The 16,745-nt window shown below is 43.4% G+C and overlaps 1 protein-coding gene across 1 annotated transcript in view; it reads right to left on the bottom strand.

Annotated features, from left to right (window-relative positions):
- Positions 1 to 6,271: 6,271 nt before the first annotated feature.
- CCDC25 (coiled-coil domain containing 25) overlaps positions 6,272 to 16,745 on the bottom strand; it is a 69,573-nt gene continuing 59,099 nt past the window's right edge. Inside the window, exon 9 of the mRNA XM_080673803.1 lies at positions 6,272 to 6,365. Within this exon, the coding sequence (XP_080529929.1) occupies positions 6,345 to 6,365 (21 nt within the window). The 3' untranslated portion in view covers positions 6,272 to 6,344. The remainder of the gene's footprint in view (positions 6,366 to 16,745) is intronic.

Below are 16,745 nucleotides of genomic sequence, written 5' to 3'. Positions count from 1 at the left end.
TTTCTTTCACCAGATAGGGAAAGTTTTCTGTCATTATTTCTTCTAATAGGTTTTCAATATTTTGCTCTCTCTCTTCTTCTGGCACCCCAAAAATTCAGATGTTGGTAAGCTTAAAGTTGTCCCAGAGGCTCCTTACACTATCTTCATATTTTTGGATTTTTTCTTTTTGTTTTTCTGGTTGGGTGTTTTTTGTTTTCTCATATTTCAGATCTTTGGTTTGATTCTTGGGGTACATTGATCTATAGTTGAGTTTCTGTATATTCTTTATTTCAGATAGTGTATGCTTAATTTCTGACTGGTCCTTTTCCATTTTTTTGGCATTCTCATTAAGATCCTTAAAGGTCTCACTAAGTTCCTCAGCGGTTTTTAGAAGATTCTTGAGTAACCTTATAAGTGTGGTTCTGAACTCTATGTCATCCAGTAGTTTGCTTTTCTCCATTTCTTTCATTCGTGACATGTTTCTTTGTCTCTGCATTTTGCTGCTTCCTTGTGTTGATGGAGTGGCTTTGTGTGGTAGGTGATCTATAGGGGCCAGTAGCTCAGCCTCCCCAATCACCTGAGGTGGACCCCTTTGGTATACCCCATTGTGGGCTGAGTGCAAAGTCTTGGTGTAGTTAAGCCTTGATTGCTGTTGGTACACTGGGAGGAATTGACCTCCAGGCCAATTGGCTGTGAGGACCCGCTGTGTCTATAATGGAAGAACTGCTGCACTGGAGACACGCTTATGGTGCAGGACTTGTTTCAGTGGGGCTTTGGTGCTCACTGAGTCTGCCTCTTGAATGTGTCACTTATGCATGTGAGGAGTTGAAATCTGGTGTCTCACACTGACCACTAGGTACACTGGCTTCTGGATCTCCAATGGGGTGCAGGTCAGCTACTGTCTGAGGCTACCCAGCAGGTGCTACAGCGAGAACTACAGTTTTCTCCTCTTTGCTTGGGGTTTGGAGGTTTTGGAGCTGTCTGACCCGGGCTGCAAGTTTGCTAGGTTAAGCTGTGATAGGGCAGGTCATTCATATGCTAAAGCCGCTGCTTGGAGCTTGGGTGGGTTTGTAGATTGTGCGGGGTGGGGTCTCAGGGCGTGACTAGGCTAGGGCATGGCAAACAGCCATGGCTGCCATTTAGCTGGCTCTGCGTCTCCGACCACGTCTCCCAGTCCCGGGCCCTAGCACAGTAAACAATTATTCCTGCATGCAGCCCTGCAAGCAAGCCTCCCTCACTTTCCGACCCCACGGCAGACAGTCCAGCTTCTCCCCGTAGGAGTTTGGGTCCCCCGAGTCTCCCCAGAAACTGGAGTTCGGAGTAATCAGGAGCTTGTCTCCCTTCGGGTTGAAACAAGCAGCGCTCCCAGTCGCCCGTTGCCAGCCCGATTCGCTTGCCTCTGTACCTCAGCTTTTCAGCGCTTGTGCACCTCTCAGTGCTGTTTTCTCTTTCCTTCTAGTTGTAGAACTTCCACTCAGCCAGCTTTCCCATGGTTCTGGGTGATAGACGTTTTGTCTTTTAGTTGTAGTTTTGAAATTGTTGTGCGAGGCAGCAGTTTAGGTGTTTACCTACGCCGCCATCTTCCCAACTTATTTCAAGAAAAACATTTTAATAGGAAAGAAAGCAGAGAAAAAGCATGTATAACAAAAACAAGGAATGAGCAGATAGTTGAGAAAATGAACAGCTCAGAAGAAGAAGGTGAGGGAATGTGTGGAAATAAGAAGTAAATGGAGCTCTGGTCAATAAGAAGCATACCTCTATAATAGTTTCGTAAGTGCTGGTTATTTATTATTTAATTTGTGAATTTGACCTACCCAGGGTAACAGGAAACATGGAGGAGGAATGGAAGCTGGCCATAGAAAGAGAGAGTGGTGATTATTTACGGCCTGTTGGGAGCAACCTATTCATATGCTATCAATTGACTTTCCTCAAAGACACCACAGAATTTCAATAAGTATCAACAAATAATTTTTTCCATATGATATTATCTTACACTATACACAAAAATTAAAAATTCAATCTCTGCCCTGGCCAGTGTGGCTGAAAGGTGATGGGTTTGATTCCCAGTGGGGCACATACCCAAGGCAGACGATCAATGTTTCTCTCTCACATCGATATCTCTCTCCCTCTCCCCTATCTCTCCCTTCCTCTCTTTAAAAAAAAAAAAAAATCAATACGAAAAGTGGAGAATCTTTCTTTAAAAATTCCATTTCTTTAATAGCTATAGAGCTATGTTTTCAATGAAAGTGGTGTTATTTGTAGTATGATACTTAATTTATAAGTATTTGGGGGATTTTCTAGATATTTTATTTTTATCAATTTCTAATTTATTTTCATTGTAATCAGAAAACATTATGTAAGTTTCCAACCTATTAACATTTATTGAGATAATTTGTGACCCAAGATATATTCTATTTCAATGGCCTATATTTCCTTTAAAGGAATGTTTATTATGCTGTTATTTGGTGTAGTGTTCTATAATTATCAGTTAGTTCAAGTTGTTCAAGATCTTCTATTTACTTATGGATTTGTTTTTGGTCTATTTATTCTGTCAATTACTGAAAGAGGGGTGTTAAAATACCCATTTATGACTGTGAGTTTATCTATTTCTTTCATTGATTTTATTATTTTTGCTTCATAATTTTGAACCCGTTATTAAGTTTTTACAAATGTAATATTGTTAATGTCTTTCTGGTAAATTAATTATCTCTTTTATTCTGAAACATCCCTTGTTATCTCTTGTAATGTCTTGAAGTCTGCTTTATCTGTTATTAATATAGCCATGCTAGCTTTCTTTCTTTTTTTTTTTTTAAGTACTTTTTATTGATTTTTTTACAGAGAGGAAGGGAGAGGGATAGAGAGTTAGAAACATCGATGAAAGAGAAACATCGGTCAGCTGCCTCCTGAACACCCCCTACTGGGGATGTGCCCGCAACCAAGGTACATGCCTTTGACCAGAATCGAACCGGGATCCTTCAGTCCACAGGCCGATGCTCTATCCATTGAGCCAAACTGGTTAGGGCCATGCTAGCTTTCTTATGCTTGCTGTTGCCATACTACATTTTTGCCATCCTATTACTTTTAACCTATCTTTGTATTTAAAGTACATCTTATACACACAGTACCTGGTTGGGGTTTTTAAAAATCTAGTCTGACAATCTCTGAATGAATTTTAATTAGAATGTTTAGTCCTGCAACATTTAATGTAACAATTGGTATGTTATGGTGTAAGTCTACTATCTTGTATTTGTTTTCCATTTGTTCCTTCTGTTTTCTATTATTCTGTTGTTCCTTTCCTGTTTTTTCATGGTTAGTTTAAAAATGTTAATATTTTACTTTATTTTTTTCTAATGGCTTCTTAGTTATACATATTAAATTTTAGTGCTTGCTCTAGGGTTAATAATATGCATTTTAACTTACTAAAGTTTACTTAGCATCAGTATTGTACCTCCTCACACTTTATAACAATTTCCACTTCACATTTCGTATTTCGCATTTCACACCTGACATTCTCATTTCACACATCCCACTTCACTAATGTAATAACCTTACAACGGCAGGTGTGTTGCACTTAAAACAACCTTACAATTTCATTTACACATTTCCCCTTGTCTAACACACTATTGTTATAATGTCTTCCTAATACTTTATAAGTACTTACATTATAAATGCCCTATGACTTAATTATTTTTCTTAAACAGTCAGGTGTTTCTTAAGAAAATTCAGAGAAGATAAAAATGCCATAAATTTTACTACTTATCCACTCATTTACCATTTCTGCTGCTCTTCTTTTCTTCCTATAAATCCCCATTTCTGATATTTCCTGTTAGCATGAAAAATAACCTTTAGCAATTCTTATAATGCAGATATTCTGGCTCTGAATTCTATGAGCTTTCATGTTTCTGAAAATATCTTTGTTTTCCCCCTCAGTTTTGAAGGATATTTTTACTGGATATAAAATTCTGTTGACAGATTTCATTCCATTGTCTTGTCTCTATTACTTCTGATAAGAAGTCAGTGATGCCCTGACTGGTTTGGCTCAGTAGATAGAGCATCGGCCTGCGACTGAAGGGTCCCAGGTTCAATTCCAGTCAAGGGCATGTACTTTGGCATATACCCCAGTAGGGGGTGTGCAGGAGGCAGCTGATGGAAGTTTACAACTCTCTATTCCTCTCCCTTCTTCTCTGTAAAGAAAACAAACACAACACAATCAATAAAATATATTTTTTAAAATGACTATCACTGGGTATTGATAAAAAAATGAGTTAAAAAAAAGAAGTCAGTGATATTTCATATCATTATTCCTCTGTATGTAATGTGTCTTTCATTCTCTGGGTGTTTTCAAAATTTTCTCTTTATCTTTAGTTTTGAGCAGTTTGACTAGTAAGGACATAGGTGTGGTTTCCTTTGTATTTATCCTCAGTTTTTCTTCTTGCTCTCCAATTTCATCAAGGTTGTTGGACTACTTGATATTTTCCCGTATATCCCTGAGGGTCTGTTCACTTTTCTGCTGTATTTTTCTCTTTATTCTTCAGGTTGGGTAATTTCTATTAATTTGTCTTCAAGTTTATTGACTTTTTCTTTTCCATTGCCAATGTGCTGTTAATCCCATCCAGTGAATACTTTATTTCAGTTTATTATCATTTTTAGTTTTGAAATTTCCATTTGTTCTTTCTTATAGCTTCCACTTCTCTTTTGAGATTCCCTATTTTGTCATTCATATGAGCATATTTCCCCTTAGCTATCAGAACATATTTATCTGATATGGACCACAAACCTAAATGTAAGAAGTAAATCTATAAAACTTCTAGAAGGAAACATAAGAGATCATTTTCATGACCTTATGAGAGGTAAACATTTCTTAGCATACAAAAATCAAAAGCCATAAAAGAAAAATCTTGATAAATTGGACTTTATCAAAATCAAAACTCTCAGTTCTTCAAAATATACCTTTAAGAATATAAAAAGGCAAACCAAAGACTATGAGAAAATATTTGCAATACATATATCAGACAAAGGATGTGCACTAAGGACATCTAAAGAACTCTTAAATATCAATTTTGAAAAGAACATGCAGGCCAATTTTAAAATGGGGGAAAGACTTGAACATTTTTCAAAAGAAGATATATGAATGACATGTAAGTAAATGAAAAATGCTCAACTTCATTAATCAACAGGGATATGCAAATTCAACTATAAGAGATCATGAGAATAGCTAAGATGGTAAAAACTGACAATACTAAATGTTGGTGAGCATGTGGAGCAACCAGAATGCTCATGCATTGATGGTATAGTTGTAAAATGGTACAACCACTTTGGAAAAGTTAGGCAATTTCCTATCAATGTGAACATATACTTAACTGATGACCCAGCAATTCCACTTCTAGCTATTTACCCAAGAGAAATGAAAACATAAATCCAAAGACTGGTATGTAATATTCATAACATCATGTTCATAACAGCAAAAACCCAAACTGGAAATAACTTAAATGTTCATTGACAGGTAAATGGATAAACAAATTATGCTTATAGCCATACGCTAAAATAAAAAGGAAACAAACTACTGATATGCACAATATCTTTGGTGAATCTCAGAAACATTATGCTGAGCAAAGGAAGTCAGACTCTAAAGAGCACAGATTGTATGAGTCTACTTATATGACATTCTAGAACAGGTAAAACTAATCTATAGTTACAGAAACAAGTGGTTACCTTGAATGGAATAATTAGGATGAGATTAACTACAAAGGAGTCCTAGGGAAGTTTGGAGGGGGACATAAATATTCTGATAGGTGTCACAGTACATGGATATATGCATTCGTTAAAATTCATTGAATTATACACTGAAGTATGTATACCATATTGTATATAATTTATACCTCAATACAATTGGTTTTTGTTTTTTTTTTAAATCCACCCATAGTTCCCCATTGCTCACAAATGGCAGCATGGTGAAATTTCCCAGCTCCCCTGCCTTTGTATACCCTCTAGTAGACCACTCTTCACACGCTATTTATTAAACAGTCTGTCACTGTTCCCAGGTCATGAGCTTCTTGAGGTCTAGTGCTGGTGTGACCAACCATCCAAGTTTTCAGCATGAAAACTGGGAGAGTCCCAGGCAAACTGGGGCTATCGGTCGCCTTATCTGGGACCTTGGGTTTAGTATCAGATCAGGTACATGATGCATGCTAAGTAAATGTTTGCTGAAAGCCTACAGTGCGTGGGTTAGCAGGGATCGCAAGGTTGTGCTACCTTGATGCCTTCACGCACACTGAGGCCCAGAGAGGTGGAGCCAGAGGTAGCGGTAGATCCAGGCCCAGATGGCAAGCTGCTGTGTCCTGCCCATGGCTCACGGCTCTGGCCTCTCAACCACGCTCTTGGGTGTTCTGGAAGGCAGAGAAACAAGCCCTAGTTAAGTTTTATGTAGCAGCCAACGTCTTCCAGAGCCTCATCTACAGGAAGCTCCCCTCCCTGCCGCCTGGCCTGCCATCCCCCCCCAACCCCCTCCGGCCGGTGAAGTCATCTGACCCAAAGTGGCCCACAGTTTCCTTTCTCCCCCACCTCCCAAACCCGGTCCCAGGTCCCAGCGCTGCCTGGGGTTAGCGCTGACCTTTCAGGGAGCAGTTTGCTGGGAAAGTGCCTTTATGTAAACAAAAACAGCCTTGGGGCTTCCAGGGGCCTGCTTGTTTTCCCTCTCTGGTCCCTGGTAGAAAAATAACCAGTGGGGAGGGAGGCGAGAGGGACAGAGGGAGTGACCAGACCTTGGACCTCTGTCCTCTCAGGCCTGTCCCTCAGGGCCTCCTTTGTCAGAACTCCCTCGGTGGGGAGAGGGGATGGGGGAGGCCGGGGTATTAAAACAATGCCACTGTGTCTGGCAGCCGGAGCTGGATGCTTGACCTGATTAGGCTCAGTGAGCCTGGGGAGGGAGAGGGAGCAAAGGCAGGCTTGAGAAACTGTTTTCCATCCCCATCCAATGGACGTTCTTCCCTGTGTGCCCGCCAAAGCCTCTCCAGGGGTGCAAAAGGCCACATCGTCTTATTGCCACAGGGTCACCATGGTCTCTCTCTTCTCAGCCGGGACAAACACTTTGACCTGCTGGCCCCCATCCTCTTGTCTTTTCTTCCCACCAACCAGCTCCCAAACAGAGTGTGTTTATCACACTCCCGGCTCTCCCTCCTCAGGCCCTGCCCTGGACCCGGGAGTCCAGCTGGCACCCACATGAAAGCCCTTCCTGCTGAGAACCCACATGGAACCGAACGCTGCCCACACCGCAGCCCTGGCCCAGGGTCCCTGCACACGGGGCCATGGAAACTTGGCCGAGATCCTCCGGAGGAAAAAACAGCCCTGAGCCACACAGGAGAGGAGCCTCCCAGCGCACCGCTAGGCCTAGGCCGCTAGGCCTTGGCACATCAATGGAGAAAGGAGCCCTGCCCAGGAGCACTTAGGGCCCCATTGTGCAGCACCTGCGCCTGGCACGGGGCTCTCAGAACGTGGGAAAAGGTGCTTGAGCAGCACTTTGTGTTTGTTGGTACAGAGGAGGGAAGACAGGACCAATTTCCAGCGTGTTGGCAGAAAAGTGAAAGCTGAGAAGTCAGGGGTGAGGCAGGAGGAGATGTGAGGGGGTGCATCCTGGGCCAAGAATCCAGGTCTGACTCTTAAAATGGTGGCAACAGGCTGGGGCTTCCTTGAGAGAAAAATCTGGTCTCTCAACCTGGGTGTGGCTACCCAGACACAGCCAGGCCTGTTCCTGCAACGGGGGTGCAGCCTGGGGAAACTGAGATTCAGGCTGCGGTGTGGGGGTGGGGGTGGGAGGGAGCAGAGGTTGTGATCAGCTCAGGGTGGAGCTTCAGCTACAAACCCAGGACTTCTGACTTTGAGAGAATTTTCTAGTAGATTTGGAAGAGGTTATTCTTACAGAGAAATCTGGAAGAACATACACTGAAATGTCAACAATCTGATTAAGGGCAACTTTAATTATTTTGTTTGTTGGTTGCTTGATTTGTTTTGTTCACCTGAACGTTCTTATTTATTTTTTTTTTTTTACAATGAATAAGAATTATTTGTGTAAAACATTTAAGGGGGAAATGTTTTATTAAATGACACTACACGTAAGGTGTTTAGAAAAATGAGGGGTTGGCATATAAAAATAAGTAAGTGTTAGATACTATTAGCTTAAGGTGAGAAGATGAAAAGAGGACGCAGGAGGAAAGAAAAAAGGAGAGAAAGAACATCTGAAATGAGGAAAGAATCCAAACAAAAAAGGAGTGAAAGAGGAAAGGGAGAAAGAGGAGTATAGACGGGTTCCTGGGCTCCCACATGGGTCACTCAAAGAGCAAGGTCTGCCCTGGATGGGTGGCTCAGTAGGTTGGAGTGTTGTCCCATACACCAAAAGGTGGCATGCTCAATTCCCTGTCAGGGCACATATCTGGGATGCAGATTGGATCCCTGGTTATCAGGGTGCAACCAATTGATGTTTCTCTCTTTGCCTCTTCCCTTCTCTCTAAAAATCATTAAAAACATATCCTCAGGTAAGGATTAAAAAAAAATAGTAAGGCCTTAGGGACAGCAAAAGAAATATTAGTCAGTGTCACCTCACTTTCCTTAGGGTCCATATTACAGGCCCCAGGCTGGGCTGGCCTGGAGGGAGCTTCCTGAACCAGCTGTGGTTCCAGCTGTGAGGACAGTTAAGAGCATTTACAGAATCCCTGCATGGGTTTGTTTCACATCTCCTCATCTCCAGTTTGGGGGTCTCTCTCTCACACTCACACTTACACACTCACACTCACACACACACACTCACACACTCACACACACACACTCACACACACACTCACACACACACACACTCACACACACACTCACACACACACTCACACGCTCACACTCACACACACTCACACACACTCACACACACTCACACTCACACACACACTCACACACTCACATTCACACTCACACTCACACACTCACACACACTCACACTCACACACACACACACACTCACACACACTCACACTCACACACTCAGTCACACACACACTCACATTCACACACACTCACACACACACACACACACACTCACACACACACACTCTCACACACACTCACACTCACACACACACACACTCATACACTCTCACACACACACACTCACACACACACACACATTCACACACACACACACACTCACACACACACTCACATTCACACACACACTCACACACACTCTCACACACACTCACACACACACACACACTCACACTCACACTCACACACACTCACACTCACACACACACTCTCATGAACTCTCTCTCACACACACACACTCTCACACACACACACACTCACACACACACTCACATTCACACACACACACTCACACACACTCACACTCACACAGCCAGAAGACACTGGGCCAACCCCTTCAGAAGCATCACTCTGGCTCGAAGAGTGCTATGCTGTCTCTTTCCAGAGGAGAATGAGCTGGAGATGCGAGAGAGGTGTTTGCTGCCAGCGCCCACAGAGTAATCAAACCATCCTCGGTGACATCATATTTTCTGAGTGGATGTTTGCTTCAAAAGTTGCAAAATAATCTGAACTTTTGGCCATGACTTCTCCCTGGAGGGGAGATTTGACCAAAACGGAACTCACACCTCGGCTCATTAGGGAGCCATTAGTGAGGGCACTGACCAACTGCCTCCCTCTCACCTCCCACTCACCTCCCACCACAAAAATCCTCAGTCTGAGTTTCTCTGGGTGCCAGGGGCTAAGAAAATGAGTGCTGAGGGGAGCTGGGGGAAGGAGGGAGAGGGCTCAGGAACCTGGTCCAGGGCTGACCCTCACCTGCCTCCCTCTGGGGCCACTGTATTTCATTAGGGCACTTGCCTGGCAGCTGCCCACTGCAGGGCCTCACAGACCCAGGCAGGAGCAGCTGGAGACCATAAAGCCACCCCAGAAGGCCCTGGGAGTATAACCCCCAAGGGGACCAAGTCAGCATCTCTGAGCCAGAGGCCAGGGGTGTCGGAAAGCCAGTGCAGCTTGAGAGACGAGGTACCCATCACCCAACGGGCCTCCAAGGCTTTGGAGCCACACGATGTCAGTGCAGATCCCGGCTGTGTGACCTTGAATAATTTGCTTGACCTCTCCACACTTCACTTTCTGCATCTGAACACGGGAACCCAATCGCTTATTCACATATGCATTTGTCCAACACATATTTATGGAGTGCCTACTATGTGCCTACTGTGTCACTGGGGAGGCACTAGTAACCCCACGATTGTCCCTGCTCTGCACGAGCTTGTAGCTTGGTGAGGACAAATGGTGCTATTATAGAGGTGTATATAGGAGCATCTTTCCTGAGGAAATGACACCTAAGGCGAGCCTGGCAGGATAGGTAGGGTCTTGAAAAGAAAAAGGAAAGCAAAACACAACATGTGCACAGGCTCGGTGCGAGGAGAGAGCACGGCTTCATGGAGGAACAGAAATATTTCGCTCCCGCTGGAGATGGCACGTGGGCAGTGGGCAGGAGATCAGGAAGGGGAGAGGACGCATGGGCAGTGGAGGCCTGACCGTCCACGCTTGCGTTGAGACTTTACCCTAAGTCTAGACTTCAATGGAGGCTTTCAGCAGGAGAACAAGAGAAACACCGGAGGGTGAAGAGACTGTCAGAGGAGGCTGTTGGAGTGAACCAGGCAGGAGGTAACAGGGGTCTGACTGTGGAGGTGAAGTGAAGGCAGAGAAGGGGGAAGAGGGTAAATGTGGGAGGTGATTGAGAAGAGGAATCAATGGAACTTGGAAATGGCGTGGATGTAGCAGGGAAAGAGGCTGCTTTGTTGATGGGAGGAGGAGTAATTATTTTAGCACTAGGAGGAGAAATGGGCTAGTTGAGAATGGAATCTATGAGAAGAGAGCCAACCCAGGCCCCTGGAAAGGCTCAGAATGGGAAGGCACCAGGTAGGGAGGAGGGCGGGGGGAGGTGTGGGAGGAAGATGAGGGTATAGATTAGAAACCTACCTACCTTCAGAATGCTAGCAGCCTGATACTTAGTCCTTATTCTTAGGATTTATTCTTAGAACAGAAGAGGTTATGGACTTGGGGGCTCCAGGCACCAACGTGAGGGTGAGTTCAGGCTGAAAAGCAGCTATCAATTGAAAGTCTGACTATGGAGCACGCAGGCCTCTCCCCTTGCTCTTTCACCCTGCCTGCTGATGGCATCCTTCCCCCAGGCAGGAAAACAGGCTGCTTTAGAGAAAATGAAAAGTCCCCAAGGAAAAATCTTCCAGATAGTAATATTTAGGAGGAAGGGGCTTCTTCAAAAGAAATGGCAAAATCTCATCTCAGTCACCCTAAAGTCATAAGCAACACAGAGCTTCCAATCAACGTTTGTACTTTCTCATTCTTACATATGAAGAGACAACATATCTCATATGTTCCCAGAAATATGAAAGGCCATAAAATAAGAACAGGGTGCTATGAAAAAGGAATACTCATTTAACAGGAAAAAAATTCTTGGAAATTAATAGGTAAAATAAAACGTTCAACTGGAAGGGTTAGATGATTGAGGACATTTCCCAGAAAGTAGAACGTAGAAATAAGAAACAAGAGAGAAAATGGGAAAAAAGAAATTATCAAAGAAATAGTATAAGAAATGTCCCCAGACCTAAAGAGTACATGTTACTGGATTAAAAGAATCAGGGTACAAAGAATTTTAAAAGACTTGAACCTGGGAGCTCGATCCTAAAATTTCAGGGCAGCAAGCAGAAAGCAAAAAATTTAAAAGCTCCCAGAGGTGCAATAAAGAAAAAAATTACACACGAGGGAATAAGCATGGCATTAGACTTCTCCAGAGCAAATGTATCTTAAATTATGACAACATTATTTTCAGTCTACATTTCTGTACTGAGTTAATCTATCAGCCACGTGTGAGAACAGGAAAGAAATGTTTTCCAAGCATACAACGATTCAGAAAACTTCATTCCCATCCACACTCTCTTATGAAACTATGGGAACATAGATGCCAGCAAAACAAAAAAGTAAACCCAGACAGAAAAAGACATAGATTCCAGGAAAGGGGTTTGTAACTCAGAGGAGTGGTAAAGAAGTCTCAGAGGACATTCTAGAGCAGATCAGGGGGTCACCTCTCCAGGCTGGAGAAGAGTGGAGGGTCCTGAAAAGGAGCTCTCTAGAAAAAACATAGACTTGATAACATAAATAATGAGATAGATTATATGATGGAGCTTCTGGGAAGGAGTATGGAAAATTATGCAATTACAAAAGGCAATTAATAACTCCAGGAAAAACAAAAAGCTATGCTGGAAACAGAATGCAATCATAATGTGCTACTTGACTCTGCCACAAACAATATTTATAAAGTCTTAATGATGTAAATCCTGATTACTGACATAATATAAAAAATAGTGATTTAACTACAGTATTTTGAAAGCATCGGGAGACAAGAGGTGGGGGAGGTAGTAAGTGAGCTAATATCTCATATACTATCATGACAACTATCAAGATATATTATGTCACCTCAAAAAGAAGCAGTATATGCATATTATTTTTATACTAAAAGGATAACTAGCAAAAGAAATGGGTGAAGCCCTAGCCGGTTTGGCTCAGTGGATAGAGTGTCAGCCTGCAGATTGAAGGGTCCTGAGTTCGATTCCGGTCAAGGGCACCCACCCAGGTTATATGCTCAATCCCCAGTAGGAGGGCATGTAGAAGGCAGCTGATCAATGATTCTCTCTCATCATTGATATTTCTCTCTCTCTCCCTCTCCCTTCCTCTCTGAAATCAACAAAAAAAAGAAAAGAAATGGATGAAAGTGGTTATCTGAGTGATGGGTGAGGGGACAGTTTTGGAATTTGGGAAGAAAACAGACAGTGACTATTTTTCATCACAGACTTTTAAAACCACATATGAATGTTTCTTATATAACTTTTTAATTAAAGTAAATGTAACTAAAATAACCCCCTCCCCATTTTCACCCCTTAGAGTGTGGGGAGATTCCCAGCAGAGTAGTAGCCCTTGCATTTCAGTCAGGAAAAGAGAGAAAGTCAAGTTGCTGAAAGTATATCTATAGTCTATGACTATCACTTCTCAGTCTGTTGGCAAAGATCAAGTGTACAGTCTATGACTGTCTTCTGAGCGGGGGGCTCTAAGGTGAAGTTGGTAAAGTATCCAACACAGAATAAGTCCTTAAGAATGTTAATTTTGCCTACCTTCCCTTTTGAATGAGAACTTCCCATATATTTGTTTATTTAATTAAATGAACACAGTTCAGAGAAAAGCAAAGGACCAGGCAGGATCAGATTCCAAAAACCAAAGTCAGAAGCAGATGGAGTGCATGGTTTTCATCTGTGTGATCATCAGAGTCACCTGAAGAGATTTTATAAGAAAAGATTTCTGGGCCCTACTCAAGACCTGGGATAACTTGGACCCAGGGAGGAGGGGTAAGTGACCAGGCCAGAAAAAGGCAGGACTGGAAAGAGGCCCCGGTGTCCTGCCCACAATGCTGTGGCCTCTGCACACCCACCTAGGCTTCCGTGCCATCCTGGTTTTCTCATTAATGCCCCCAATTGTGTCCAAGAAACTTCAACCATGGATCTCTTTGGATAGAGTTGTTGAGATTTGGTGCTGGGGAAGGGAGTGGTTGAGAGGATGCTTCCAGTCTCCTGGAAACCAGCTCAGACTCACCTGCCCAACCTCAGATACCCCCAGACCAGGGGAGCCCCTTTGCTAAGCGGGCAGCTGCTTGGCTTCCCCAAATGCCCTCTGTGCCCAGAGGCATGGGATGCTGGCCCAGGGCTGGAGCCAGTAAATCCAGCTGTGGTGTTTGCATGGCCAACCTAGTGCTGATGCCTGGTTCCAGCCAACTCTGATTCACACACTTCATCACTTGGCCAGGATCCCACCCACTGCCCTCCTCCCTTCCCTCCCTGCAGATCTCCCTCCCTGCTGGCCCCGGCAGCTCTTGCCCAAGGACACAGATGTCAGGATCCCCGGGTCAGCAAATTCAGTGGTATGTGGTTGCAGAAAATCAAAGAGAGACTTCTCTTAGGCTTGCATAATTGCCCCATACTCCTTTTTCCTATATTCTTATAGCTGGGGGCCAAGAAAAATCCTCTTCAGGAGAAGGAATTGAAAATAAAAACTACCTAGGCTTACATTTGCAAATCATTTTCTACATACAAGCTTTCGTATATATTATCTCAGCTATTTGAGCCTCACAAGCACTCTTTACAGTTGTTATTGGAGGCTTGAAATCCAAGGACTTACACCGCCTGCGGCCTCGCAACCTCTTCTCTTGTTTCTGCTTCCCTACCTTTGGGTGGAGGGAGAGGAAGGCTGTTTGTCCAAGGGGATGCTATTAACACTTCAGAGGACCTCCTGCTGCCCGGGAAGAGTTGGGAGGCAGGCTAAGGGAGGCACCAGAGCAGGAACAACCTAGGCAGAAAGCAGTAGGCACAACAGGTTTAATGACATTTGGAAGTATTATGGATGATTTAAAGCATAACAAAAGTAGACAGCAATGGACTACGATGTATTGATCCCCCAGATTTTTTTTAAAAAAAAGATTAACTCACCTGGCCGGTGTGGCTTAGTGGTTGAGCTTAGGCCTATGAACCAGGAGGTCACGGTTCAATTCCTGGTCAGGGCACATGCCAGGCTTGCAAGCTCGGTCCCCGGTGGGGGGTGTGCGGGAGGCAGCCAATAAAAAGATCAACTCGTGGTCACACTTTCTTCCACTGTACCATTATCCACTCCACTGCCCATCTCCACAAATGGATTGTCCATTGCTGTCTACTTTTGTTATGCTTTAAGTCATCCATAATACTTTTGAAGCAAATCCATACCATCATCAAATAGTCAGTGTTCAAATTCACCCTAAATGTCCATATAGCATTTGGTTGATATGTCTCTTAAGTCTCTTTGAATCTATAGGTTCCTGTTCCTCTTTTTCCTTTTTTCTTGTAAACTTCATTTGTTAGGGAAGCCAGGTCATTTTTCCGAGAGTATCCCATATTCTGAATTATGCTGGTTACATTTTTAAAACATGTTCTTGTGGCAGGTATTTCCTGTAAACTGGTAGTTAGAGGAAATAGATGTGAGGTGTGATTTTGAGCAACAATGCTTCATAGTCACGTGATGTTGTACCATTAGTAGGTACATAATGTCTACTGGTCTCTATTTTTGTGATGTTAGTGGATATGGATGATCATTATCTAGGTCCATTAGATCGTAAAGGCTTCAAAAAAAAATGGTGATTCTAGCATTGCGTATTCACTTACCAGCTAGAATTCTTTCAAAGAGAAACTTTTTCTCCTCAGATAACAATTACAGTTCCTATGTGAAAGACAGAGTGCATTTTTAATTCCCTTCCTTGTTTTCCACTTTTCAGAATGAGTGGGTTCTCACATGATATCATCCCAAGATGGCCTATGGATTCTCTTTATTATTTTTACTAGAGGCCCCGTGCACAAAATTTGTGCACGGGGAAGGGGTTGGTCCTTCAGCCCGGCCTGCACCCTCTCCAATCCGGGACACCTCGATCTGGGACTGCTGGCTCCTAACTGCTCACCTGCCTACCTGCCTGATCACCCCTAACCCCTCTGCCTACCTGCCTGAATGCCCCTAACCACCCTCCCCTGTGGCCAGATCACCCCTAACCACCCTCCCCCGCTGGCCTGATCGCCCCTAACCCCTCTGCCTGCCGGCCTGATCACCCGTAACTGCCCTCCCCTGCTGGCCTGATCACCCCTAATCACTTCTGCCTACCTGTCTGATTGCCCCTAACTGCCTCTGCCTTGGCCCCCACTACCATGGCTTTGTCTGGAAGGAGGACCAGATGACCGGAAGATGTCCAGTCGACCCGGTCTAATTAGTATATTTTCCTTTTATTAGTATAAATTATTATTTTGAACTCATGAATTTTAATAATTTTTTTGTTTTGTTAATCCTCATCAGAGGATATTTCCTCCATTGATTTTTAGAGAGAGTGGGAAGGAGGGAGGGAGGAGAGAGAGAAAAACATTGATGTGAGAGAGACACATTGACTGGTTACCTCCCACACACGTCCCAGCTGGGGTCAGGGATCGAACCTAAAACCTAGGTACATGCCCTTGACCAAGAATCAAACCCGAGATCCTTCGGTTCATGGGTCAATGCTCTAACCACTAAAGCCAAACAGGCCAGGGCACACTTTAGTAATTTTGATGTGTTTCCATCTGTTGCACTTATTATTTTTATTTGTGCTCTAATTGTCCCATCTTTGACCTCCTTACATTATTCTCCAAATTCTTCTGACCCGAGTTCAGTAGTCTTTGGTAGTTTCCTTGCTTTTAGGAATGGTAAAATGTTCTTGGCTTATCTTGTATATTCCCTGCCTGGGACCTCTACTCTGGCATTCTTTAAGGAACTCTGACTCCCTTTGGTGGAAAATGGTATTTAGAATTGAATATCTGGGCACAGGAGACACTCATTGCTACTGGTTAATCACTGCTTCTGAGTCACTAACAGACAGACCTAGAAAACACATTTTTTAATGCTATCGTTTTATAGTTTTGAAAAAAGAAATCAAATTTATGAAGAAGTTGCAAGTAGAGTAAAAAGAACTTTCCCCAAACTATTAGAGAGTAAACTGTTGGCATGAATGTTGCACAGACTCACTATAGCTGTATTGCCAACAAACAAAAACATTTTCCTCCGTAAGCACAGTATAACCACCAAAACCAGGAAATGAACATTGGTACTTCACACCACATTGA

The sequence above is a fragment of the Plecotus auritus genome (assembly GCF_963455305.1).
Source record: "Plecotus auritus genome assembly, chromosome: 6".
In the NCBI taxonomy this organism is placed as follows: Eukaryota; Metazoa; Chordata; class Mammalia; order Chiroptera; family Vespertilionidae; genus Plecotus; species Plecotus auritus.
The sequence above is the reverse complement of the archived record's forward strand: the minus strand, read 5'-3'. Positions and strand labels throughout refer to the sequence as shown.